At 39.7% G+C, this 27,234-nt stretch overlaps 1 protein-coding gene across 1 annotated transcript in view; it reads right to left on the reverse strand.

Annotated features, from left to right (window-relative positions):
• The window catches only part of si:ch211-196i2.1 (collagen alpha-1(I) chain), a 102,999-nt gene that overhangs the window by 41,847 nt on the left and 33,918 nt on the right, over positions 1 to 27,234 (reverse strand). Inside the window, exons 5-12 of the mRNA XM_042509703.1 lie at positions 25,006 to 25,140; positions 24,558 to 24,638; positions 5,610 to 6,188; positions 3,063 to 3,107; positions 2,571 to 2,690; positions 975 to 1,013; positions 820 to 873; positions 512 to 565 (exon numbers count right to left, since the gene is read on the reverse strand). Of these exons, the coding sequence (XP_042365637.1) occupies positions 512 to 565; positions 820 to 873; positions 975 to 1,013; positions 2,571 to 2,690; positions 3,063 to 3,107; positions 5,610 to 6,188; positions 24,558 to 24,638; positions 25,006 to 25,140 (1,107 nt within the window). The remainder of the gene's footprint in view (positions 1 to 511; positions 566 to 819; positions 874 to 974; positions 1,014 to 2,570; positions 2,691 to 3,062; positions 3,108 to 5,609; positions 6,189 to 24,557; positions 24,639 to 25,005; positions 25,141 to 27,234) is intronic.

Raw genomic sequence — 27,234 nt, forward strand, 5'->3', positions numbered from 1 at the left:
TTTCATTGTTTATTTTTTCAATATGAGAGTGGTTACATCATAGGGAGTTCCTCGCACGAGGGCTTCCAAACACCCACTCCCTCTAACCACACTCACTCTGCTCCATATTACACTTCATTTATTTCAACGCTATTATACTCCGCTGGATCCAGCGGTGGGTATATTTTTCATATTGATGTCACTGGACTGCCATAAAAATGTGAATTCTCATTTTGACTGTTATTTACTAAGCATCATTAAAATTCAATGAAGGGAAACTCAATAAAACTACGAAAATCAAGATGTTTAGTGGAAAATTAAAAGTCAGGGGGTGTAAAGACACAGAAGCGCTCGTTTTTTTTTGCCTGCCTTGATTGACGGGCCTCTCACACTCTCATGTTTGGCCATGTTTGCTGCTGTTTAAGACGGATCTTCTCAAGAGTGAAACCAAATGTGAGGTTTTGAAACTCATTGGACAATCTACATTGATAAAGTTTTTCCAGGATCAGAAAATGATATTTTCAGTGCTTACCATCTCTCCTGGCATCCCTGGTTGTCCTCGCTCCCCAGCAGCACCAGGTGGCCCCTGAGAGGGAAGATCAGAAAAAAATACAAACCATTCACCCAGTCATTAAAATGATCATTCTTTACTGTTGTTTTTAACCAGCCGGCAAGACGAAAGTAATTCTCCACTGCTTATGCCTACGTTAGCATAGATGGAAAACAACCCCAATCTAAACCAAGAAACAAACAAACAAACAAAAAAAAAACAGAAAAAAAACAAAACACATAACTATTAAGAAGCCATCATTTACTTTCATAATTGTGAAAGGATCTAACCTGCATGCCAGGCTTGCCCATCTCTCCAGGTGGTCCTGCAGGGCCTTCTTTACTCTGCAAGCTCACAAAGAAGAAACCAGCCTCAGGTCAGCAGGAACTAACAAAACCACTGAATCCCAGCATAGAAAAGATATTAATCGTCACATCGTACTTACAGGCCAACCAGCACGAAGCAACTGGTAGAAATTGCTTTGCTGCAGGAGAATGGAAACAGGAAAAGTTACAGATCCAGAAATACAAATATGACAAAAAAACATGGACACCAACATTTACTAGTGAAAAGATAACTAGAATTCAACCACCTTTATCCAAAGTCTCTGTAGTAAAAAATCTTGCCTCATGACTGACCCTTATTCTGAATGAATGGAAGCATGTAAATGACCCCGGCAGGTTGTCCACATAAAGTTCAAAGCACGCAAAGTAACAAATCGCCTTCACAAACTCCTAACAGACTTTTATTTCCATCATCTTTTTTTGTCCAAAACACAGTTTTCCATCATGCTGCCATACTGATGAGTGTATTCTATAACATGCAGCTGTGGCCACTACAGAGAGATTAAACACATGAGGACAGCGCATCAGCTTGCACGCACCGTAACTGCGAGGTCAAAGGTTTTACAGATAGTCTGGGGATCTTACGGGTCCCAGTAAGATGCCTGAGCCTTGAGGATCATTTGTTGTCCAGTGTTTCTTTTAGATGACTGACAATGAATTACTCGAGGGCTTATAGAGAGAGGAGCAAGGAAAAGTCATCTCGTCTGGTAACTTCAACTGGAAAGATGTTTCAGGGAGCATAAGGAAATGTGCTAACTAACCAGGATTTAGGCAAAAAGATACATATTAATTTCATCTCTCTGCATTCAATAGTGATCCGTCCAGGATGTACTTTAACCTTGCTAAGCACAAAAACGCAGACACGATACAAGCAAAGTTGCAGAAATAATGACATTTCCCTCAGCCTCAAATGATCATTGTGTTTAATGCTAATCATCAAATGTGAGCATGCTGACAAGCTCAGATAGCAAACATGGAAAATATAGTACCTGCTAAACATCAGCAGCGCGTAAGAACAGCCTCAGCATGGGATGTAAACTTATCTGCATATTACAGACATATTTACTTAAGCCTTCTAATTTTTTTGACTGTACTCTGTGACTATGCTGTATCTTTTACTGCAATTTTGATTTGTTTTATTTATAATTAAGAGAAATCTTGTTTAAGGTGAACAAAAACAACTTCCTGCAAAAATTATACTTAACCCACAGGAGCTATTTGGTGCATTTTATGCACTTTTCATTCTTCATTTTTTGTCAATTTTGGCATCAATTCTGGCAAATTGTGTATTTTTGTTCAATCTTGAATTTCCAGCTCAGCTCCTTCAGTAAGTCTAAAATACACTGTTCAGACAAAATTGTTACATTCATATTGTTAAATGAAACAAGTGCCATTGAATCCCATTCAAATTGCAATTTTTGATCCCATAGCCATTAACGCATACATTTAAATTGTGCATTTTGATATTTCTGGGTATCATTCTCAGCTTTTGCCTTGCTTTTTTTTTTACAATTTTCCACCTAATGATGTCTTTTTTTTCTACTATATTTGACTTATGGAGAAAATACATGCTACTTCCACTTGGTGCACTGCCACAATCAATGGTGCTGCAAATCATTGGCATATCCCAGAGTGTGTAATATTAAAGTGGGCCCTACGGGTTAAAAAGAAAGAGTACATTGTGGTTATCATCTTACCTGAAAGGCAGCCCATTCGTCTGCTGTGTTCCTCCATAAGTAGAGAGTTGGTAAACCTGGAGGTCCAGGAGGTCCTGGCTGCCCCTGTTTTCCCGGACGCCCTTCAGGGCCTAACTTCCCCTGTGAGAGATGAGGAGGAAGTGATACGTTTATGCAAGACAAATCAATTTTTATGGAATACTTAAAGTTGTAGCACAGCCTTGTTTTTCTAAAATGACATCATAGAGGTAATTTGATGGAGCCATAGAAACACGAGGAGCAGCATTGGGGCTCAGGCATAAATAATCGACCCCTGGCTTAATGGAGGAAGGAACAGGAGTTTACAGCAGCAGGTATAAAACTGTCGAAGGTGAAATTAAGCTCTAAAACAAATGTAGCCTCAGATGGTATTTCAGAGGTGCACAGAATAGGGGTGCACTTAAATCCAGAGGAGTCAAGTAGACCAACTTAACACATCGTCACAGGTTATTATGTCGTAAAGAAGCTTCTTACCTTATCACCTTTAAACCCAGGCAGGCCAGGCTCACCAGGACAGCCCTGCCAAAAACAGTAACAACCCTCAATAAAATGCTCAAAGAACCAAAACAACATGATGAAATAGGACCCTTCAAGAAGTGGTATTTATCAACTTATTAAAAAAAACACAAGTTAACCATTGCTCAAACTGTAAAACTGTTAACTTCAATTATTCATCTCAGAGATTTAAAACTAAATACTTTACTGCTACTCCTTAGAGGCAAAAAACTATGACCGGAGAGACAGGGAAAGCACCGGATCCTTATAAAACCTCACAGTTTGTGGCCTATTAGACAACCTGTTGAAAAGCAAAAGACTCATTGTGAGGCCTCGCTCCCAACACCTTGACTGACAATTAAACACTGAGTTTTTATGACTTAAAGAGTATTGGGATATACAGTAATTACATGTTTAAGCTGCTTGGTGCTGTGTGGATCCTGCAGGCACTGTGCAGCAGTGCAACTTCCTGCAAGATCCTAACTTTACACATCTTAACCCTTTGAAACCTAGACTGACACCACTGTTCTTGTGCTGCATTTAGATGCCTCTCACAGTATTTAATTCAAATTTTCTTTCAAAAACATGGGGAAAAAGGCAATGAATACCCTGTCAAAAAATGTCCTGCAAATTGCAAGAAATAAGTAGATTTAGAAAAGTATTTTTAAACAAGCTAAGGGAAATGTCCGGAATATTCTTCTAATTATCCTAATTATATTTTTAAATTAGTTTACAGAATTGTTAAAATGTTGAACAATGAACATTTTCTTTCTTTCTTTCTTTTTTCTTTTTTTTTTAATGGCTGGAAGTGTTGATGTTGACTTGTAGCTTAGGGGTCAACAGTTGGATGTTAGCATTAGCAGAGAGTTATATTTTAACTGCAGTATAAGGATTCATTCACTGTGAGCTGCAAACAAACTAACAGGTCTGTAGTTCACATGTTGCAAAGATTTCCAAGTCACACTGGTGCTCCATGGTCACAAAATGTGACTAAACACTCACAGTCTGGAGCTCTGCAAAAGCTCTGTTCTATGTGTGTGCCCGTGAGAGGCAGAGAGCCGTAGGAGAGAGAGGAACAAGATGAAATGCCGGTGTTATTTTGCTGAATCCTCATGTTCAATATCGCTTTCCAGCTTCTCCATGTTTGTTTGCTTTGGCGCCGTGCATTGTGTAAATGCCCCCTCGGCCACACAGACAAATGCAAAGCGTTATCAGATGACATAAACAAAATTCATGATATAGTATAACATGATAATAATAAATTGTTATTGTCAGCCGATATATGTTGTCATATAACACAGCTCTAACCACAACCATTTTAATGCACTGCTAGTCAATCATAGAAAGTGTTTTCTGTTTAATAGTAACCTTTTTTTTTTTATATCTCCCTAAAACTTATGCTTCTTACTAAAATATTAAGTTTGACACAGGACTTGTAAAGGCTAATGCTGCAGGCTAAGAAATACTATAAAATGCTAAGCAAGCAAGATCTAAAAAGCAGCACGATAAGAGAGAAGGAGTGTATTCCAAGCCAACAGGACGTCCTCCTTCATGTTCCCTACAGCCATCTTCAATCACTGTAATCGTGCTGAGTGATCCTGTGGATTTTATGGCAGCTTGACTCCAGAGACTGGCCCAGACATGAGCAGATGTGCTGTCTGGTTCTGGTTCTGTCTGCCCTGCCAGTCCCTGTGATGACCCACCTCTTCTACCAGGTAAACCAAGTGATTGGATAGTATGAAAAGACTTTGTACCAATCAGATAACTTGGAAGCCAGAGGTTGAAATTGTCACATTGAGTAATGCTATGACAAACTGTTGAGACTTCTTAACTGTGCGTTTTTTGCTCTTAGTGCTCAGATTGCGGCATCAAAGACATGTGGATCAACATGTGTTCGAGCAGTGCAACCCTTCTCTGATCAGAGTCAGATGGCAGCTGATGGAGAACAGCTCTTGTAAGCTGTAAAGCATAAACAGACGTCACACTTTCTTCATTCACAAGGCTTGTCGTAACGTTTTTATCTCATTCGACAACAGATAGCTCTGATGTGATTCATCAAATGTCCTGTTTAATCAATGCAAAACAAGCCTTGGCTTTGGTAATCAATACCTAAACAACTGCAATAATATCAACAACAAAAACAATCTGTCGTTTACATCTGGCAGAGCAACCTAAAGAGGACTTCTTGCTTTCTATGTCATTTGGAAAAAATATAATGATTGCACTTGGATACAAATGGTAGCATTAAAATAATGTATTAACCATTTGAAACGTGTGCAAATTCAAGTTCTTTTAAAAAAGAAGAAGAAATAATAATAATAAATAATAATAAGATTCACTTATTTCTTACAATTTGTGGAACATTTCTTACTGAGTTGCTTGTTGCGTTTTTTCCTTTTTGCCTTTTTTTTCCAAATTTATCAAGGTTAAAAATCAAAATACTTGTAAAAGGTGTCTAAAAGCAACACAATAAATGTGATGTTGCTCCTGGGGTTAAAGCAACAAGAAGAACTTAAGAGCACTCACTTCTGGCCCTGGGGGACCCATGAAGCCTGGCGGTCCTCTCTGGAGCCTGTACAGTTTGCCATCTGAGGCCAGGACCAGGTCTCCATTTCTAGATACAATGGTCACAGTGGCAGGGCGCTCCTTGTCTGGTTGGATAACGTTGGTGATCGGTCTCCCCTTTTCAACCACCACCTTTGCAGATGTCCCAGAGTCAGTGGACGTTCTGGGATCTGAGGGGTCTTTAGGTATGGGAAATCCCACTGAGGGCTTCTTGGGGACACCTCCCATGTCCAGGTCAATGATGTCACCAGTTGGTTTTTTGGGGAACAGCGATGAAGTCCTCCCACTGGAGTCGGTCTTCTTGTCTGTGGTAATGTTCTCCTCAAACTGTTCAGGCTTTCCTTTCTGGCTACCCTTGGGTCCATTTCTAGAGGGTTTCCACTGAGGGTTGACCTGTCCGCCATTTTGGAAGATTGGATCCAACAAGTCCGTGTCCTCGTCCACCACGAAGACGTCCCCACGACCTACTGAGCCTTTCCGATTAGATCCTGAGGGCACCGTCCCATCCCCTCGAGAACTCCCTCGGGCTAAAAACATGATCTGTTGAGAAACAAAATACGTGTTAGGGCTCATTTGAGAACAGCAGCTTTGATATTACAACAGAGCATTTCTGGTTTGTCATGTTTTGAGAAACAAGTGAGGCACAAATAATCTGGGGGAACCATTGAATGTTCAAGAGTAACCCAGTCACCACAAGAAATGCTGGTATTGAAGGTTTCTGCAAACCTCAAAGATGTTACATTTGCATGTTTCATATGAACCGTGTCAATTTGTCTAAAGTGACGTAGTATATGAGATGACCTTCGTCATTGGAGGATAATGGTAGATGGGGTGTCACCAAAGTGACACACCTGTCAAGCTGCAGACCACTATTCAAGACTAACAAACAACAAAACCAGTTGTGTTTTGGGGAGTCATCACTGTGTTTTCAATGCCCTTTAAGGCTCCAAATGTGGGTTTTTTGTAGTGACGTCTCTGTGTTTTTCCATCGGCATCAGCCACAAAACCAAACATGGTTTTGTGGCAACTGTTCAGCGAGAATAGTGCCGATGAAAAGCAGTGATTTTGTTAATGAGACATCACTGCATTTCCTGCTGGGATAGTGGCACAAAAAGTGGTCGTATTTTGACCAGAAGTTGCTACTTTTACCACTGGGATTGTGCTCCCCAAACTGGGTATTTTTACCCAAAATATGATCTCTTTCTTACCAGAACCAAGTGTTTTTTGTGCCTTAACCAAAAGACACGTTAACCACAGCAATGTTCAAACATTAAACATTTTGTGTTGGAGATTTATATATTCCAAATTCTAGGTATTGACAGAAAGATTTTAATTTTTATTGTAAATGCATATTTGTTTCAAATATTTTTTATCTGTCTCATTAATACTAAAAATCTGTATTAGTATTGGCCCTGAAAAACCAATATCGGGCAACTCCTAATAGAGAATATGGGAAAAATAATCTCATTCCAACACACAAGATATGTTATATAACCTTTTGACGTCCAAGAATGAAAAGTCATTAAGCAACTCTAATCCCACTTAGAAAGAGCTAAACTTTTTTCCTTCAACCCTCAGAAACAAACACTGCTGCAGATTTCCTTCCCTTCCTTAAAACTGTCATCAACTCCTCACTGACATCTGGCACTATTTCGTCCGCCTTCAAGTCAATTAGTTTCTCATCTTTTCAAGAAAGTAACCCTCGACCCATCTGCCTTCAGAAACTGTACATCACTACTGATTTGGTCACATTTCTTTCCAAAACACTTGACTGTGCTGTCTCTAATTAACATTTCCGTGGTTTTCACTGTTGGAGCCAAACCACACAATATGTTAAATGTTAGCACTTAAGCTCCCCACATTGCTGGAGCATCTGCTTGATCTTTAGCCTTCATAGGTCAGGTATCACATCCAAATATGTTATCATGGTTCAATGTGGTTGGGATACCAATGCTGTAGATAAGGACAAAAAAGCCTTCTCTATTAAACTACAGACAAATACATTCAAATACATTACTCAGTATACACTTAATTCCACTGCAATACCTGAAACTCTGCACCTCTGTAATCCTCCTGATTCTCAGGTTAGAACATGCATCTCTGCTTATTCAGTGTTCAACAGGTTTAATGTTAATCTCAACAGTACAAGCTCCGTAGTCGAAGACCTCTTGCTTAACATTTAGAGAAAGACAGTGACTCATGCTCCTATATCAAAAGCCTTGGTGTATTTCAAGATAACTGCACAAAAAGCTTATATTTCGGATCCTGCAGGTTTGCACTCCTATCATGTACTCTTCCACAATTCTACCAGTTTAAACTGCTTCCACTCCCTCCTGCAAAGAAATAAAACTGACTCACAGTATAATAAAACTATTCTTTAATTGTTCTCACTGTCAGTTTGGATAGCTGCTCACAGTGTGAACTTATTATTATTGACGCTCATAGAGTCTTTAAAAACAGCAGATTAAAGATGTGTGGTATCCAGAGATGACGTGGAAAACAAAATCAACAGCATGCAAAAATACAAAGACCCAAGCATGTTTCCTTGCTCGTACGCATGCATGCATGTACACACACGAAAACACATCAAATGTTTGGCCGCGGGGAACAGTGGCACAGCAAGAGAGGCCTTTCAGGGGAAGGAACCAAAGGGCAGTAAATTTTGTTTGATGACCCTAATGGGCTGAAATGGAGAGCACTTAAGTGGAGCTGAGAGACATATGGAGAGCAGGGGGGAAAGGAAGAGGAGAGGGAAGCAGGAGTGTGCACCCTTAGAGCAGAGCTGAGTTTTAGATTTACATAAGCTCATACAGGTAAAATACAGCACTGCACTGTAAAATAACCTGTGCTTTTGGGGGATTTTTATTTTAAAGTCATTTCCCATCTTTTCTCTTCTTACACATCAGAGGTCTTTGCATCACATGATCAAGACATGATAAAGAGACAGTCATAATAAGCATAATAATCAACCCACTACCATATATACAGAATGTGGTACAATCAATCTTTGAGAGCTTAACAAATGTTGCCATTGGTATAACACAGGAACTGGAAGTCAACCATGAAAAATGATAACATACACATTTTATAAATTAGCACAGTTATTACAGAAAGGGATCTCAGGTTTCCTATTTGGTTACATGCATTTGTTAGGGCAAAAATCAATTGAGCATGCTCTGATTGTGTTATCAGAAAGAATGACATGCCCAAATGTTACCCAGAAATTATCAGTAAACCCTGGCTTTCATTCAGCAAAAATCTGAGCACTATACTTGCAGTGAACCCCAGCCCTTGGTGGAGGGCTGGTTGGGTATAACAAGGGCTGAATATTAAGGGTGAAGATAGGCGAGAGACTAAACACGGTGCCCCAACTGAATACAAAGGCCCTTTCTCTCTCTCTCTTATCCCAGGCTGCAGTCGGGCAGCCGGCCTGGGTCGATAAGCCGACACTAGATCTCCTCTGGTCAACACTGTCCCCTCTGCTTATCTCCCCTCCAGTCTGTGAGATATCCCTATGAACGCCAGCCCAGGCCATACTTAGCTGGAGTACTGAGACATGTTGGCCAGTCAGTCAGGAGCCGATGGCTGTCAAACACTCAAAAATGACATACTCAATGATGTTTGATATGTTTTAGGAAAATGTTCCTCTAGTTAACTGTGTTGCAACATGTAACATATAAAAAGTATTTGTCTCAGCATATACAGTTTAAATCTTCTTTCCCACTGCACAAAAAAACACAAATTCCAGCTCTGGCTTTTTAATGCAATGGGGATGTGTACAATCAGCATTTACCCCCAGGTCATGCATCTGAAGACTTATCAAATAAAAGTCTAATATAACTCAATAAGTAGCTATTTAAACTTTAATGTCACGTGCCACAACAGTGTTTATGTCTTTCTGTTTGCCCTACAGTAGCAGGCCAAAGCAAGCAAGGAAACTGTGCCTGTGTAATGTGTGTCCGTGCCTTTGTATCCCAACAACACACAGTCTAAGTGGGGGTTCAATGTCAGAATGTAATCTATAGGTGAACGAATGACAGTCAGGGTGTAAAGTGGTTCAGTGTGTGTCAGTATGGCTGCAGGCTAATGAACAGACTGAACAATTTAACCTGCTCCCGTAATACTTCCTTACTGCTCCTGTCAGATGATTACCACTCTTGATTATTTTTCTTACTCATATTTAAAGATTTCATGGCCATGCATATTTACTTAATCAGTTTTCAAATCCAAAATAACTCCCTCACTCCCACCCTGTCGACATCCTTGTCCAGGGTTGCTTTCCATCTTTCTATTGTTTGGGTTCCGCAGCTCCAATGAAGCCAAAACCTTGCTCAAGCGTGCATATTTTAGACAACACTGTTCTTCCAACTCTGTGTCAATAGCATGTTGACATCTCTTTCCTGCTTCTACATGACAATGCCTCCATGCACAGAGCCAGGTCCATAAAAACATAGTTTCCTTAGTTTAGTAAGGAAGAGCGTGACTGGCCTGCACAGAGACCTGACTTCAACTGTATCCAACACCTATGGGATGAACTAGAACACAAGCCAGACTTATCATCCAACATCTGTGTTTCACCTAAATTATGCTCTAATGGGAGCAAAATCCCTGCAGCCAGATTTCCAAATCTTCAGGAAAGCTGTCGCAGAACAGTAGAAGCACGTTTAACAAATTGCCCTGTAGTTCTTAGACACAATGTGTGGGCAAAAGTGCAATTATTTTGGTCTACAACTTGCTATAAGTTTTTTGCTGAAGAAATAATAAGCTTCTGCTTTTTGAAGTTATAAAAGCTTTCTTTAGTCTGAAAAGTGTTTAGGATTCACACTGCTGTGTCACAAAATGAATGCTGTCAAGAGACCACATGGACTGACATTTCACTCATTCATCTGACAGTTTTGCTGAATTTTCACCCTGAAACACTATCATATTGTTTCCTTCAGGGGAGAATAAAAAACGGTTTAGGAATGCAGAACACCATGTTGAGCTTGTAGGTATTTTAGATGTCTTCCTGATGCTCTGAGCAAAATAAACCTCACAAAAAATGTACGATCTGAGCATCAATTACATGTGCGAGCTGACCTCCTTTATCATGGATACTTAACGCTGCTACAACTATAGGTTTGAAGACAAAGACATTCTTTATTAAACCCAAAGGGGAATTTTTTTTTTTTTCAATCAGTTGTAATTTTACATGTTACACACACACAAAAACACAGGTCCATGATACACACACATATGCAAACGTGACTTATACACATTCATTAAATAGAACGATGTCAGAGTGATGAGGCTGCCCGTGGACAGGTGCCTCCAGCAGGTACGGGTTTGGTGCTTTGCTCTGGGATGCCTCCAGAGTGCCCAGGAGCATAAACTGTCACCTACATACATCCACACACTGGTGTCTGCGGCTACACACGGTGCCACCTGCTACTAAGTAATCATACACAGGCACTGACGCACTGTTGGAACAGAATCAGGAGCAATTTGGGGTTCAGTATCTTGCCCAAGGATACTTCGACATGTTGACTGTAGGACTAGCTCTACCTCTGAGCCACCATAATATAGATATCATGATATTAGACTAGATGTTGTTCTCTATTTTGGGTATGGTAACACCCTAGGTGTTGTCTTTTCCTGGTTTTAAAGGTTGCAATAAGTAAAGTGATGCAATTTTCTAATTTATCAAAATGTCATTGTGTATATATTTGTTTAAATGCTGTTAGTCAACATCATAGCAATATCTTCATCAAGGTATTTGGGGAAAAATAGCAGGATATTTGATTTTCTCCATATTACCCAGCCGAGTGATAAATTCATCAATAACTGTACTGATTAGTAATCACTGTTTGCTGGTCTCCATGATTTGTCACATTTACATTCATACACAAATCACATAACCAAAAATATCACTCTGAATTGAATGTGTTAGCTCATGCACTGGAAGTACTAAAGCCATACCAGTACATTTTTTTTCAAACAATTTTTGAAAACTTCAAGGCAGCCGCTGCTGAAACTTGCAGGGACTTAAAACCCTCTAGTCAATCACAAAGTCACATGGTTTTGTTTTTGAATGTCTCGGTTACAACATCATGTGTGTTACTGCAGTTGAACGTGATCTGAAACGTGTGCTGGGACAATGTTCGGACAAATTTACTAAACTCTGCTTTTTTTCCTGCATTTAAATGAAAAGGTGCCCTTAATGGGGGCCCTATTTATCACCTGTATCTGACAATATACTATCAAATAAAAAATCTATTTATGAGCGATGTTTACCATTGTCGTGAGAACATGAAGATCATTACTCAACTTCTCTGCAACTCTCAAAAAAATGTTTGCAGGAAATCACAGTAAATCAAAAATTAGGGCAGATGTTGTCAGGGCACACCTGGACTAGATTAATAGTTATAACAAACCACTGTGTCCTTCCATCGGCACAAGTCTCCTCAGGAGTCTCTGCATGTGCAGCTGACAGATCCTCTGTTAAGAGCAATGAGAAAACCTAGGGAGGCCTCACAGCCTGACACCAGCGCTCCAGGCTAGAGTGCTATCATCAACACACATACACACACACACACACACAGAGACAATGAACACTTGCTCCTACAAAGGGCTAATCAAATGGCAAGGTCCGTAAATCTAGCCAAGACACAGGTATGCAGACTGGCTGGGTCTTGCAGGCAGCAGTAAGCAATTTGGCCTGGAAAAAAAAGCACGATGACAGTGGTCTGAGGTTTCAGGCAGAGGGAGTTTGATTTAACTTTAATGAAAAACTGAAGGATGTGAAGAAAGCTAATTATTTTCTGTGATTGGTAAAATGATGCGGAAGAAAGAACAAATGTTGCCAATGAACTTGAAACAAACAGGGAAACCAGCAGCAGAAGCTGTCAAAGTGAGGAGATAAACAGCCAGTGAGTTGTGTTTGTGTGTTTGTGTGTTTGTGCCTCTGAGGTGATGTAGACAAGGCACAGTGCCAATGTGTTCAATCATTGTGAGCATGCATGTTAATACCTGCATGTGTACTTCCATACCTCTACGTGTGTGTGTGCACATCTGAACTGTCATGTGCACACACATAAGTGAGTGTGTGACTTTCTATTGTAACTCAGCAGGTCAAGTGCAGCATTAACACCGTCATGGCCGGGGATTTCATTCCCAGCAGGACCACCCATGTTAGAAATGCCACTGTTGGTTGGGATCAAAGCGACCACCAAATCGCCAGTGGTGGTCCTGTGATATAAGATCACGAAGCATGTTTGAGGGACAAAGGACATTCTTCAAAAGTAAAATTGCTCTGCAACCTCGAGCACCAGTGCAGGCTTTTAGTCAACTCACGAGGGCCAAAAGAGGAACACACACCATAAAGACTACATCGATGCGCCAACATTAACAGACAGCCGACCATCTGCTTGGTGTGTCAGGACCTTAAGGCAGCTGGTAACGTGCTGATAGTTACTGGATCTAACTTCAGTTATTCAAGTACAAGAACTGCAAGGAGAGGAAGAGAGTGAGATGACGCTTGTGCAGAGCAAGGGATGTGACCTGATTATCATTATTCATAAAAATTATAGCACAGTGAGCATAGAGACATTTCATTTGCTAGATATATAACCTGCAGATGTGCATTTAACCGGCATTAGAATAATTTAAGATTCTGCTGTCACCCTGTGTACCACTGTTAGTAAAAGGCTTCGAGAAATTTTAACTGCCAAAAACGTATTGCATATGCAGCCATATTGGTCGCAGCCCAGATACCGGAAGTGCTTCTCAAATAAGCCAAATCTGCTCAAATCAGCAGTGTCTTGTTAAAAAAGCCTACTACACCACTGACTCACTGAATGTCAACATGACATGTTTTACATGAACAGAGACAGCGTCTATTAGCAGTTAGCAGTAACTCAAATAATTACATTGTTGCATTTAATCCTTCATTTATTTTTTTAAATTAGAATTTAACACCCACTACTTTGGAAAGTCATAAAGTTGGTTATAAATAGTATGGAGAACCAGAACACACATTTAAATAGCTGTTAATACAAAAATGCAAAGCAAAGTAGTACTTGAATGGAATTTATATAAAGGACTAACACTATTAAGTTAGATATCTCTGGCTATGACATCACCTGCATGACATTGTTCTGGTTGATTCAAAGCTAAAACTACAACAGGTGCAACCTGGAACGACAAACAAGTTAAATCTACCAAAACCACAATAGCCACACAGATATCCACTCTAAAAGAAGAAAAACATCCTCATCCCAGTAAAATCAAAAGCATTGCCACATTGTGTGCAACAGTCTGCAGAGCATTACACACCCTTCTTAATGTCAGCGTAGAACAAAAGCAAAGGAAAAATCTACATTGATAATTGCAACATGTGCACAAGGTTACACTAGGCAGTACCTTTCCCTCCCGTCGCCTTTGACCTTGCACGTGCAATCCTTCTAAATCCAGCAGCAGGCATCCCAACAGCAGGTACCATCCAACATGGCAGAGCATGACTGCAGGAGACACTGCAGGTCTGTCTGCACTTCAGCTCTGCTCACATTGTACCCACAGGCAGAGCTCTGCACGGGAGGCCGATCCAGCTCCCAGCAGACACACCTACTGGATACACACCCTTTTGCTAGTACCAACCATACATCTTGTACAATACATGTCTTATGGCATATGTAGCAGACAGAAGCCCTCAGGGCGGCCTCTGAGAATGCAGAAAAAAGCAAGAACAGTGAACATTTTCAGGGAAACTGACAGACAACTGCAATGTCGTCAAATCTGGAACAATTTAAATTTCAAAACAACCCAAAGTCTTTTGCATAATAAATACATTCTATCACTTTCACCCACAAGAAGAGAGCACGCACTGCATGTTAAAGCACATTAAATCCTAAATGTTAAAATGGTTTTGCAGCATTTAAGCTAGATTGAATATGAAAGTGAACATCTGATCGCAGCGAGCTATTGGCACATGACGCGAACCGCAACATCGTGAGCAACTACAAATCTGCTAGAGTGAATAACGGCTCCTTCCAACTGAGGGAAGCAGAACCAAGGAAAACAGTGACAGGGGTGATGTGAGGGATTCCCCGCTGCTTTCGCACATGGGTGAATTTGAGTCACGGGGAGCCTGCACACAGCTAGACATCGAAAAGAGAGGAGGAGGGGGAAAGCCGCAGTAGTGCACAGTGTCAGCGAAACAACCACACTTGAGGGAACATTTGCGGGGGAATATTCACCAAAGATTCTCTGAGGTTGGCTTGATTTACACACGCAGAGAGGAGACCTCCTGCGCATGAAAGTCAGGAACAGCGGGGCAGCACAGTGTCACAGGAAGCATTACTTCATGTCTATTAGAGAGAAAAGGAGAGGTGGTCCATAAACAGCAATAGAAATAAATGAGAGCAGAGGGAGGTTGATTCAGGGTGAACAGAACCTCTGTGGGCGCTTTAAAAACTGCAGGGCAGATGTACGGGGGGAAATCAATGATCTCTTTTAATTCTAAACAACTTCCCGGCACATCTTCGTTCTCCCCGACACATAATGGCTTCCAGAGACCTCTGCTGTGTGCACTGAAATCCTTGCTGCATTTTAAGAGCATGACCTGCAGCGCAGGGATTTTAGGAAGAACAGAAAGGAGTTACTGATGTAGCACTTCTATGACAATGTCCCATCACCTAGCATTTAACCACAGCTGATTTATCTTCCCAGCATAGATACTCCATACTAAATTACAGTTTTGGAGAGGAAAATTATTAGTTTGAACATGTAAGGACTTCTCACTTTGAAAGAATCTTTCTGTGCCTCTTGGTGACAAAAAGAAACTTGGGCAAAAACTCTTTCTTTCTCTTTCCATCTTCTCCCTTCCAAACCCTCCTTCTCTTTCATCCGAGCATCCCCTCTTTCAACAACCCATTTCCTCTTGTACTGCATGATTTGAAGGCCTCCTGGCTTGTCTGTAATTACTTCATTTTATACTGGAAACAGTTATGAGCATTGCCAAGCAGATGAAAAGTTACCGCTCAATCTATGGTAATGTGCATAAAAGAAAAGGCTTGACAGTGTGCAGAACCGTCCTGTTGATTTAAAAAACAAAGGCACTGCATTCAGATGCTCTTTCATTTTTTACAGCAAAAACAAAGCATGTTTCCTCATCCTTTTGTTTTAATTTAGCAAATAGTTTGCTCAAAGTTATGTGTGCCCTTTGTTGGGTCTTTGAACAATCATGCAGCTAAGAGGAAACCCCAAAAAACATGGTTCCAGCTCCAGAATCCATCCAACCAGATGGACTGTTTGGGAATATTTAAATATTAGTCTTCTCTTCATTATACTGCCTTGGCATAAGAAAGCTTTGTTTATTGCTCTCTCCCTTCTGTTACTGCTCTGACATGTTTGTGGTGCAGGGTGTCATCTTCCCGTAATGCCGACAGTTTGGTCTTAAAGCTCAAAGCACCAAAAGACCTTAAAGTGTTTTATGAGACTGTTAATTGATTGAGTTGACCTTTTAAAAAGCTCATTCCTTAAAGAGCTGAAACACAAATAAAACATTATATGAGGGCTCAAGTGGCTCTAACCTTTTATCCTCTTAACATATTTTATTCCTGTAAATGTTTTATCATTTATATATCCACCTGTGACTATATTTCTTTGCCTTTTAAGTGTTCATCTAAAGCGAGGGTTTTCAAACTGTGATGGAAAGTTAAAGGAGGGGGGGTGTGGAAGGACATACGTCCATAAATCTGCTTAGAAGTTTTGGAAAAAAAAAGACACTCCTTATAACTCTGAAACATTAAGTCTGTAGTCTACAAAAGAAAATCTTGGTCAAATTAAATTCTATCAACTCAACCAATCAATGGAGAATAAAAAACTGCACTTCTCTCCAGATGAACTAAATCGACCGCAGTGCAATAAATGCACTGTACCTGGTAGTGTTGTGTCCTTTTTTTTCCTGAAGCCATCCAGTTTTTTGAATTTCTTACGATAGAACTGCAACATATTTATCTATGCTATAAATGCCAATGATGGGACACTGAGCAGCTATTCTGCACAGAGCATTATATGTTTGGAGATTTTGTTCAGTTTTTCATAAAATGCTCTGCTTGTTTACCCAGCTGTCCACTCAAAGTTTAGGGGGGCCAGAACAAATAACCCAAAAGACCAACTGTCAGTACACACAGACTGACAGGTCCGTTCTCTCTTCCTATGTGCTTCAGCCTTCCTTTTACCTAGAGCAAGTACATACGATAAGTGAAGTGAAAAAACGTTGTGCCACCAAAGAAAACTCAGATTGCCAGACCATCACAGTGCGGACATGAAAGCCTCATTCCCACTGCACAAAAAAAAAACCAAACCAAAAACGCTAACACCTGCTAACATCTGGCTTTTAAATGCAATGGGAAGGTGTACAATTGCCATTCACACCTGGGTGAAATGATTCTGCGAAAGACATGGGTATTTATCACCTCCAGCTCCGATTGGAGCACACAACACCTGTGTGATGGTGCTAATTTCAGCTCCTTAACAAGCAAGTGCAATGATGTGCCATCAATAGTTAGCATCTGTCTGCTCCTAAGCCGGCAAAAACACTGACCTAAATTAGTCTGCACCGAGTTTGACAGAGAGACTGAATAAGTAAGACATATATAAAGAGAAGTAACCAAAAGTTTTCAAAGATTTCTGTTACTACTGCTATATACCATTTAACTGTTCTGCTGCCTGTCTGTGACATCAAACGGACACACCCACAAAACAACCCTGACACACACACACACACACACACACAAAAGAAAGGCAGACGTATGCTGCAGCACCATGTTCACAGGCAATAAGAATGTAGTCTGTCACGTTCATTAAGCAGGTTTACCCTTGTTTGAAAAACCTGTGTGATTAACTTTGGTGGGAAAGGGGTAATAGAGATAACCATTCATACTCACATTCACACTTACGGCCAATTTAGAGCCACAAGTTAACCTAAACTTGATGTCTTTGGACTGTTAGGGGAAGCTGGAGGACCCACGGGAAACAAACGGTGACACAAAGTGAACATGCCAACTCCACACAGAGAGGCCCCAGCCAGCCAGCAGCTTTAATGGAACCAATTTGGCAAAATGTAAACAAATATAGGCTTAACCCTTAGAGACCACATATCAGACACACCTGTAACACACTCTGCACAAAAAAAGATTTTCAATATACTAAAGGCTAAGTGGATTATTATTTTTTTGATTATCACAGCCTGGAATATGTCACTGATTTAAAGTCACATTGATTGTGACAGTGCACAAAGTGAAAATCTAATGTATTTTCTCCACATGTAAAATATGGTAAAAATGGCATCATTAGATGTAAAATAGTAAAAATTGTAAGTTCCAAGGCAAAAGTCCAGAATGACACCCAGAAATATTACAATGCATGTTTAATGCTTTGATGGCTGTGGGTTCAAAAACTGCAGTTTGAATGGGTTTGGTGCATTTTGCACTTGACAGTATGAATATAACAGTTTTGTTTACACAGTGTATTTTAGACTTATTGTAGGAGCTGGGTTGGGAATTCCAAGATTGAACAAAAATTTGCAATCAAGCCAAAATTTTTGAACACAGCCAAAAATATCAAAAAATGAAGAATGAACAGTACGTAAAATGTGCCAAATAGTCCCTAAGGGTTAACATACTAAAAACTGCTCTTAAGCACTTGCATTTGAAAAGTTCTTTTCTTATTATTATCATCATCACCATCATCACCTCTATTCACACACCAATGCACTCTGACATCACAGGACTGTATAAATAAACAAAAAAACTGCATTTCTCCTACAGTACCAGATGGTGCCTGACTATCTTTCAGCACCATCATTAAGGTAACATTACATTACCACAATATCATCAACACTGCTTTAATGATTCACTTTTTTTCTCCCTGATATGATCATAAAGCCTGACACCCACTAATCACAGAGCTCTGCAAACACAGTCTGAGAGTGCTGAGAGAAGTGTAACTATCCTTTCAGCAGACCCATCATCTCGGGGCCAAACCCAGCAGGATTTACATTCTGCATGCTGGCAGAGCACCGTACAAATCACAAATAAAAACTGAAGACCTGTCGTGTTTCACTCATCTGCTGCTGGGCCTTACTGGAGCTTCTTGGCTGGCTACAGCAGATATTTAAAGACATCTTGAGTGTGGAGTTGAAGAGGTCTGTCAGCACATCTACCTGCTTCCTCCTCTCTTTGTTGCTAGGAAACCTAGCAGATTTGTCTGTGTTAAGTAACCTTGTTCTCCAACAAGACAACATTTAGAGAAGGACAAGAGCAGAATAAGTGAACTGTATCTAGATCCATGAAGGAATGTGACGTTTGCTGGCATGAAGACATGTTATTTTTGGCCAAAAATGTGAACATGACAGGATTGTAACGTACAGACAATTTGATTCTTTGCTGCTTTGACAGTTAAGGAATGATATCAGTTTTTTTATCCACACACCAGTGCGCAATTTGTACTGGTTCAGCTCACCTGACAAGCAGATAATACGGAGTTCAGTGATGACAAACATAATGACACACCCGAGGGATCAGCTTATATCCGCCTTACTTTTTGGATGAGAGGTGAACGCAGGCTAACCTTTCGTTTCGATTCTCTCTACATCCCAGGTGGATGACTATGAACTGGCACAGGCTTCTGCTTTAGCCAGCTGATGCCAAATATGCAGTGTGGCCAGAAAGTGAGATAAAAAGAGTCATAGACAGAAAACAAAGGGAGCAAGAGAGAATAGAGTACCAGCTACAAGCAGTCCAAAAAGACTGTTGACAACATGGGCAGCGCTTTGAGGACTGTAGTATAACGTTTTGGCTCAGACTTGTGGCTTGATAAAGTGGAAGATGAGGGCAAATTCAACAGGTAAATGGCTGAATTCAGAGGGAGAGATAGCTGTGTTATCAGTGCAGTCAACCCTCTATGGTATGCATTATGATGCCGATTGGTAAAGAAATGTTTGTAATGTTTTTTTCTGTCATAAGAGATAAAGTGGATATAATTTAAAGTCATTTTAAAAAAAAAAATTGTTTTTGGTGTAAACTTTTGGTTAGGCTACCTTAAAGCAACATTGTGCCATGATAGCAAAAAAAAAAAAAGAAAGAAAAAAATGGTGAAATTTTAAAATCTTAATAAAATTATTTACAATACTGTATGGGAAATATTCAAATTTATTTGTCTTATCAAAGTTATCAACATAATAAGTACTGCAACATAATTGAGAATGTGCTGTGAGTTTCCGCTTAGTATTTCTGTAGTTCAATCACTTCTAACTTCTGAGGAGTCATAAAAAATCTTAAAGACCAGTAAGAATAAAAGACATCCCTAATGCTTCTCCAGTCAAAATTTTTGTATAAACAATGCATCAGATAATTACATGTAATGTGAAAGATGTTGCATGCAGTGATGAGAGAATTATCACCAAACTCTGCTCTCTACTTATAGTAAATTATGTCTTCTTGAATGTGTATCACAGACATATTTTTATACTTTTTCTTTGGAATGTATTGCTCTCAATTTATTTAATGTTTTTATGTTCCTACAATAAAGTTTTCGTTATTCGTAAAATAAAGTACCTGGAAACTTCCACAATTCCACAAAACATCCACTAATTATCAAGAAAAAATGGAAAAATAGCTCAAAATCCATTTAATATCTTCAAGACCATTAAAAGTCAATATCATATATTGTGTTCTAAAGTATTTCTTGTATGGATAAATAAATACAGTCTTAACTTTTTGGGAAAACATACTGCATTACTTTCAGAAACAAAAAAACTTGGGATATGTGTACTTTGACTTTTTAATATTGGCCAATGTCCCAATGCTAACATGGAGGGCAGATCAAGATGTTTTGACTTTACTTTTAGGGAGCTGTGATGTTGTCCTCTTTATACACAGTCTATGGTTTAAGGTGAACATCAGGAATGTTGTCTGTTCATTGTAAGTAAATTCTTTCAGTTGTGGGTAATTACTTTTTTAAGCAGCCTTAGAAAAGGTTAAACAGCACTCAACCAAAAATTTAAGCTTTGCTAGAACATGAAAATTCCACCCACGTTAAAGTCATTTTATAATCAACTCTTGCCAAACTTTACAAAGAATACTTCATACATGGACCCTGGTGGATTGGAAAAGTGGAAAAGTGTCAAGATGATGGATCATTTTTTTCCACCTCTTTGTTTTTGTCTCAGCTTGCCAGTAAAAAGCCATTGTTTGACAAGTTTTATGAAAGAGGCCTCTCTAGAGACTCAAGTGGAAACACTTGGTTGTGATAGGATATGGAACGAGGAGTATTATGACCACGGGCGTGTGTGTGTCTACCTCCTTCTCTCTCTGACAGATGCAGCTTTAGGGATGGAGTGGAAGCAGTATTATAACTATTTATAAAACTTAAAGCCCTCAAACAAACTGGATTCACTCCTGCGGTGAAAAAACAATCAAACACAAGCTCTGTCATGCTCTATCTGTCCCCGCCTTTCTGACACACAGGCATACTGCATATGCAAGGAAATCCACATTTTTACACACACAAGACACAAGACACAAGACTACTATAAAGTAATTCTGACTAATGCAGGATATGTATATCAGTGTTCAAAGTCATCAGCATACTCTGAAGTTCATAGCCATGGCTTTTGAATTACATGTTTAGCTAAGGTCCCTGACCTGCAGGAGTGTTTAATATCTTAGTGCACACTAGAGGAGCAGTACATTAACTGGGCGAGTGCCATGTCTCTAAAGAGAGCACCTGTCAAGGGAGTCCGTGGCCCCAGACAGGACATGCATCAGAGTCAGGAAACCCCAACACCGTGGCCCCGCAGTCAGAAATGTCACGCTTCAAAGCGGACAGCAGCAGACCTTAGCACAGGAGAAATAGATCTTGTTAATGTAGGAGCCTTGTTTTATTTCTTTTCTTTCAAATGTGCAGATTCTGAGGAGAGCCAGAGACAGGGCGGCTACAGCTCCACAGGTCTGGTCTGGGAGGATGTAATGAGAAACAGGCTGCAGGGAAACAAGGGCTTCGGCCAAAATCACTCCTTCAGACACCATTTCTTATATGATTAGCTGCAATTAAAGCTATACTTCAGCCCTCACTGACCATTTGTGCATCAATTACTCACACTGTGTTATGCTGAATTTGTGAAGAAAAAGTTGCATCTGGTGAAAAAAGAAATCCAGAAACAGAGAAAGTTCTTGATGAATTTGAGTCATCGGGGTTTTCAAAACTAACAATGTTTGCAAAGTCTCACACAACTTGTGCAGTATGATCCAAGTATCATTTTACCAGTCGTATGCTCAGTGCTTCACAGGCAGTCCTTTCTGACAGGAAAAAAAGAAAAAAAAAAGGAATTTTACTTCATTGAATATGAAAGCTGCTAGTCTAGCACTGCCTTGATCACTTTGTTTGTTTGTGCTATTTTGTAACTTTGGTGAATTTACCTAACCCCTTTTAAAACAAGTCATACAATAGCACAAACAAACTAACTGACTTCCGCAGTGGTAGACCTGCAGCTCCTTTGTTCAGTGAGGTAAAAATACTTTTTAGTCAAGGCAGTCTGGCTTAAAGAGAGCATAGATAGGTTTCACTTTAAGTTCAGTTGTCGGAAAAGGCTGTTTGGGAAGTACTGAGCATATGACTGGATAATTGACACTTGAATGGTACTGCAGGTTTATATAACTTATATAATGTTTTGATATAGTTTTGCTGTTGTTAAATGCCAATGGATTTTTTTTTTCCATTTATGGATTCTTGGTTCATTGGAGGTATGCAAGAAAAACTACATTTTCTTCAAGAATTCAGTTTAACATGGGCTGAGTTATACAAATAGTCATTTGGGGGGTGAAGTATTCCTTTAACACTCTTTATGACCCACTGATTTTTTCATTAATTAATTAGTCATTTAGTCTAAACAATCTCAGAAAATGCACCTAGGATAAATCTCTTCAAATTGCTTGTTTTTTTCTGGCCAGCAGTCCAAAAGCCAAACTTATTTAATTGATTATAATATAGGCTAAATAAAGCAGCAAACATTCACATTTCAGAAGCCAAAAACAGTGTAGGACATTTTTTACTTACACTTGATACAACTACCAAAACATATGTGTACGGTAAATATTTAGTTGGAACCTGCAACCGGTTAGCTTGGCTCATCGTAGAATAAAGACAGGCAGAGGAGACAGGGAAAAACAGCTGTTTGCACAGACAGAGACAAAGACACAGGGACAGACAGACACACAGCCAGAGGAGACAGATTCAGACACAATAAAAAAAACAGAAAAATAGAAGCAGATGAACAGAGAGAGAAGGATAATGAGAAAGAGATGCAGCCAGCTGAGGGAGATTTCACTAACTATTACGATGGATCTGGTGCAGCTTGTTTCTGCAAACATTCTCTACAACTCAAAACAGCGGGAGCGGCCTTCGTCGTCTACATCATCACAAAGGCATCTCAATGCCATCCTGATGCAGAGACTCTGTGCCTGGTGGAGCTGGCACGGCAGAGTACGCTGCTCTGCTGCGTTCAACATTCAGGACACTACTGTACACGGTAAAGAGAACCAGATCCTGGCTGATTGTTTCAGGTATTTTGCATGGACATGAAAATGTAAATTAAAACCAGCTTTGCTTTTCCTTCCTTTCCAAACATACGATCTTTGCTTTGTTTCCATCATAAACATGCTGATTCCAGAAACACTTTTTATTCTGGAAGCGCCAATGTAAACAACTGTATGCATTTAAGGAAGTGTGTTTAGTTTGGTCTCAGGGATCAAACTACACTGTGTGTGTAGTCATAACAAAACAGGTTTCTAAATGTAAAGGGCAGCTTATTGGGGATTTAGATGTACTAATCAGTCAAAAATATTTTTCATTATCAACATAAGTTTAACATACTGACTGAAATCTTATCAATATCTAGCTTACTATATATATTTTTTTTTCAGACAGCATTTTTGGGACAAATATTTAACACTGGGGGATCAATCTTAGGTGGTAATCTGACACCCTACAAACTTAATGTCAAACAACATCCAATATATGAAAGTCTTCTTGATTAAGAAAATTAAGAAACTACAAAAGACAGTGATGATCACTATAGATTACAGGTTTTCTTGCAGAGAAAACAGCTCAAAAAGATATGGTTATAGAACACAGAATGAAGAAAAGGGGAGAAAATACAGATGTACTGACTCATACACTGCAAATAATTGACCTAAAAAGTACAATTACAAAGTGGTTGAGTTGCAAAAGTTAAAATCCATTATTGGTTTTGGTTGCTTTTTCAGAAAATGCATTAACTTAGTGTTCATATAAATGACACCTAAAAATTCCCTGATTGTTTTTTTTTTTTTTTTTTAAATAAAAACCATAAGAAACGTGACCTCGCTATAATTACTCAAACACATTGAGCTTCAGCGCCCAGATGAACCCTTTTCCAGGCCACAACTAAGACAAGTGAGCAGACACAGACTGATGGACCAGAGGACACACAGGTCAGACACACACACACACACATATGCAAAGTTGCCTCGTGAACCAAGGACGAGAGGTGGGACGACTGGTTGGTGCCTCTGACGCCCGAGGCTCTGCACCGCAGCACTAATTAATGACAGACACTGGACTGGTGCTTTTACAGACAAAGACTGATGAAGCCAGTGAAACCAGAGCAGCAGTTGGTATACATGACTGTAGTTGCCTGCCTGTCCACAGCTGGACCTAATTACCATGACGACTGGTCAGCTGCCCACACTCTCCAACTACAACTCCAGGGCACAGCTGTGAAACCAGACAATTGCGTGTTTTTTTAAATTGTTTTTTTACACCTACATAAAAAGCGAATTTTCAGGACAGCTTTACAGAGCCCTGAAGGCACCAAAACATCCGACTTACTCTTCTGCCAAAGCTCCCAAATTGCTCGTCCTCAGGATCCCCCAGCAGATCCTCCAGGTCATTTGAGGACAGCAGAATATTCTGTGTGGAAACAGAATTTCTAAATTTAAAAACCACAATCAAAGACAGTTCAGACCTAAAGTGATTATTAACCAAACACCCAGAGTTAAATTCACCAGACTGCATCAAAACCACAGGAGTCAGTGCAGTTTTTATTTAAAATCCTCTGATGATCTTTTATCATGATTCACTGTGTACAACAGGTTCCGCTGTTAAAGTTATAACTGCAGGAGTCTGAATGTCTGGAGCACCTGGCTTCACCTTAAACACCTCAGTGACATGTCAGAGCCGCAATGTTTACATAAGTCAAAGAGTTAATTTCACTTGCAAAAATGGCATGAATTTTCCTGATCTCTCTTTTTTTCCTTTCCCATACATCTCTCCTCACCTCCAGGGAGTTGTCTGTGCGTGGGGAGCGCGGAGGCTTGGGCGCGACCTCGCCGCAGCGAGGTGGATGGTGGCTGCAGTGCTGCTTTGCGGCCTCTGGGTCGCCCATCAGGAAGGTCAGCTGTCGGAGATGACCCTACAGAGACGGAAACATCAGTCAAACACAAATCCTACATGCAGAAAAGAGAAAAAATCTGAAGGTCTCTTTATGTGCAGCTACATTTTGGAGATTACAAGAAACTTGAGAGTCTGAACACATATTAAGGATTTGCGCACTTTCAACATTTTGCTCTGCACCAGATTTGTTCTTTTGGATCTTTAAAAATAGAGTATACTTTTTTATTTTAAATACTTTAAAGATTATTCTGTACCAATCTTCCAAAGTAGTTGGTACTGGATTTAGCCACTTTTATGTGACTGGTTTTGGTGATTTCAATGTCCAACTAAACAAATATATTTAGATTAAAACAAGACTAAATCTGGCTGAAGGGTGAAGGTATACAACGACTGGAACAAACTATCTGTGCAAGCATCACATGTGCATTGCAGAACCTCTTGTTTTTTTGCACCCGTGTTTACAGGTTAGAGCAGCCCCACTGGCCTGCGCAAGCAGTGCTGCTCAAGTGCAGCACATCAGGAGAACAGGAGTCTCGCCAATATTTTCTCCACAGTGCGTGCAGTTTCAGGAAAATATTCAGTGAATGTTGTGTTTTCAATGTGTTTTGATCATACTGGCATCATACCACCTTTCACTACAATTTCAACGTCTGTATCTGTCACAGACATGAAATATTTAAATGTTTACATTTAACTCAACACCTCCTGTTTCTTTTCAAAATAAAAGCCCTCTGACAAGGTTTGTACGAACAGATTTCCTACATTAGCTATCACAAGGTTGCTCATACTGAGATATTTGCAAGACCGTGTTGTTAACATTCTCCATCTTCATCTTGCATGGTGCTGGTAGTAATCATTTCTTTCTAAGTTTTTGATTGCTGAGAATGGTTTTCTGAGACCTCTATGATAGTTAATTGAATATTTTGAGGTTTTAGACCAGCAATCAGTCAAAATAAACAAATTGAAGATGTCACCTTGAGCTATGGAAACTACAGATGAATATTTTTAACTGTCTTTTGACATTTTACAGACCAACATTACTTTAGAAAACTACAAACATACTGAGTCAAAATGAACCTTTAGAGAAAACACTGTCAGATAAATCTGTGTACATATTCTGTGTATGCACTGTACATGTTTTCATGCATGTCATGCACACAATAAATACACAGAATGGGAGAATAAGACTTGACATGTGCACTCACACATAAGGAGATTACTGAAGGTCGTGTATTTCAGTGCAGTTCCCAGGGTTACTTTACTCTAATTTACTAGTGATACTGACATCAGGCAAGACATGACAAACAAAGGATCAGGAGATATTTAAAAACCTTTGTCCTCAGGCTGTGTTTATAAAAATGTGACAGTGTGTGTGTGTGTGTGTGTGTGTGTGTGTGTGTGTGCGCGTGTGCGTGTGTGTGTGTGTGTGTGTGTGCGTGCGTGTGTGTGTGCAGTTTGAATTTCCTTGGGAAACCACACATGGTTTTAAAATCAATTCTATCTGTACTATTAAAATACAAATATTTCATTGTTACGCCAAATTTAAGACTGCTGATGCGTATCATTCTGGTGATACGCACAAAAAGAGCCCATTAGGGAGAAATGAAATCTCATTTCAACAAGCTGTTTGAGCTCACATTCTCATATCAAATCCCAAGACAAGAGGAAAGAGACATATACATTTCAAGGAACTCAATCTCAGCTGTTTTTATTAAATGCAGAAATACATTGTTGTGTATGAAAAGATACTATTTCAGAGATGTTTTCTGCATTAAAAAATGCAAAACCTCTGCCATAAATATTTCCATTATATCCTAAAAATAGAGGGGGCTTGAACTACACATATGTCTGCCAAACATAGACATCTGCTGCATGTTTTCATGTAGAAAAAGAATTTCTGCTAATTCTAAAGGTGATTAATCATGAGTTATGTAACGGACTTGACTGAGAATCAAACACAGATGCCCAAAACATGCAACCTGTGCTTATCTATAGCGATCACATTAATATGTACTGTATGTCTTTGTTCTTTAAAAGAATCCATTAAAAGGAAGCAAATGTGTCCCAGTCGTGCTGCAGGGGAGTAAATGACAGTAAGAGTGAGAGATAAAAG

Source organism: Plectropomus leopardus, chromosome 20, assembly GCF_008729295.1.
Source record: "Plectropomus leopardus isolate mb chromosome 20, YSFRI_Pleo_2.0, whole genome shotgun sequence".
NCBI classification, from domain to species: domain Eukaryota; kingdom Metazoa; phylum Chordata; class Actinopteri; order Perciformes; family Serranidae; genus Plectropomus; species Plectropomus leopardus.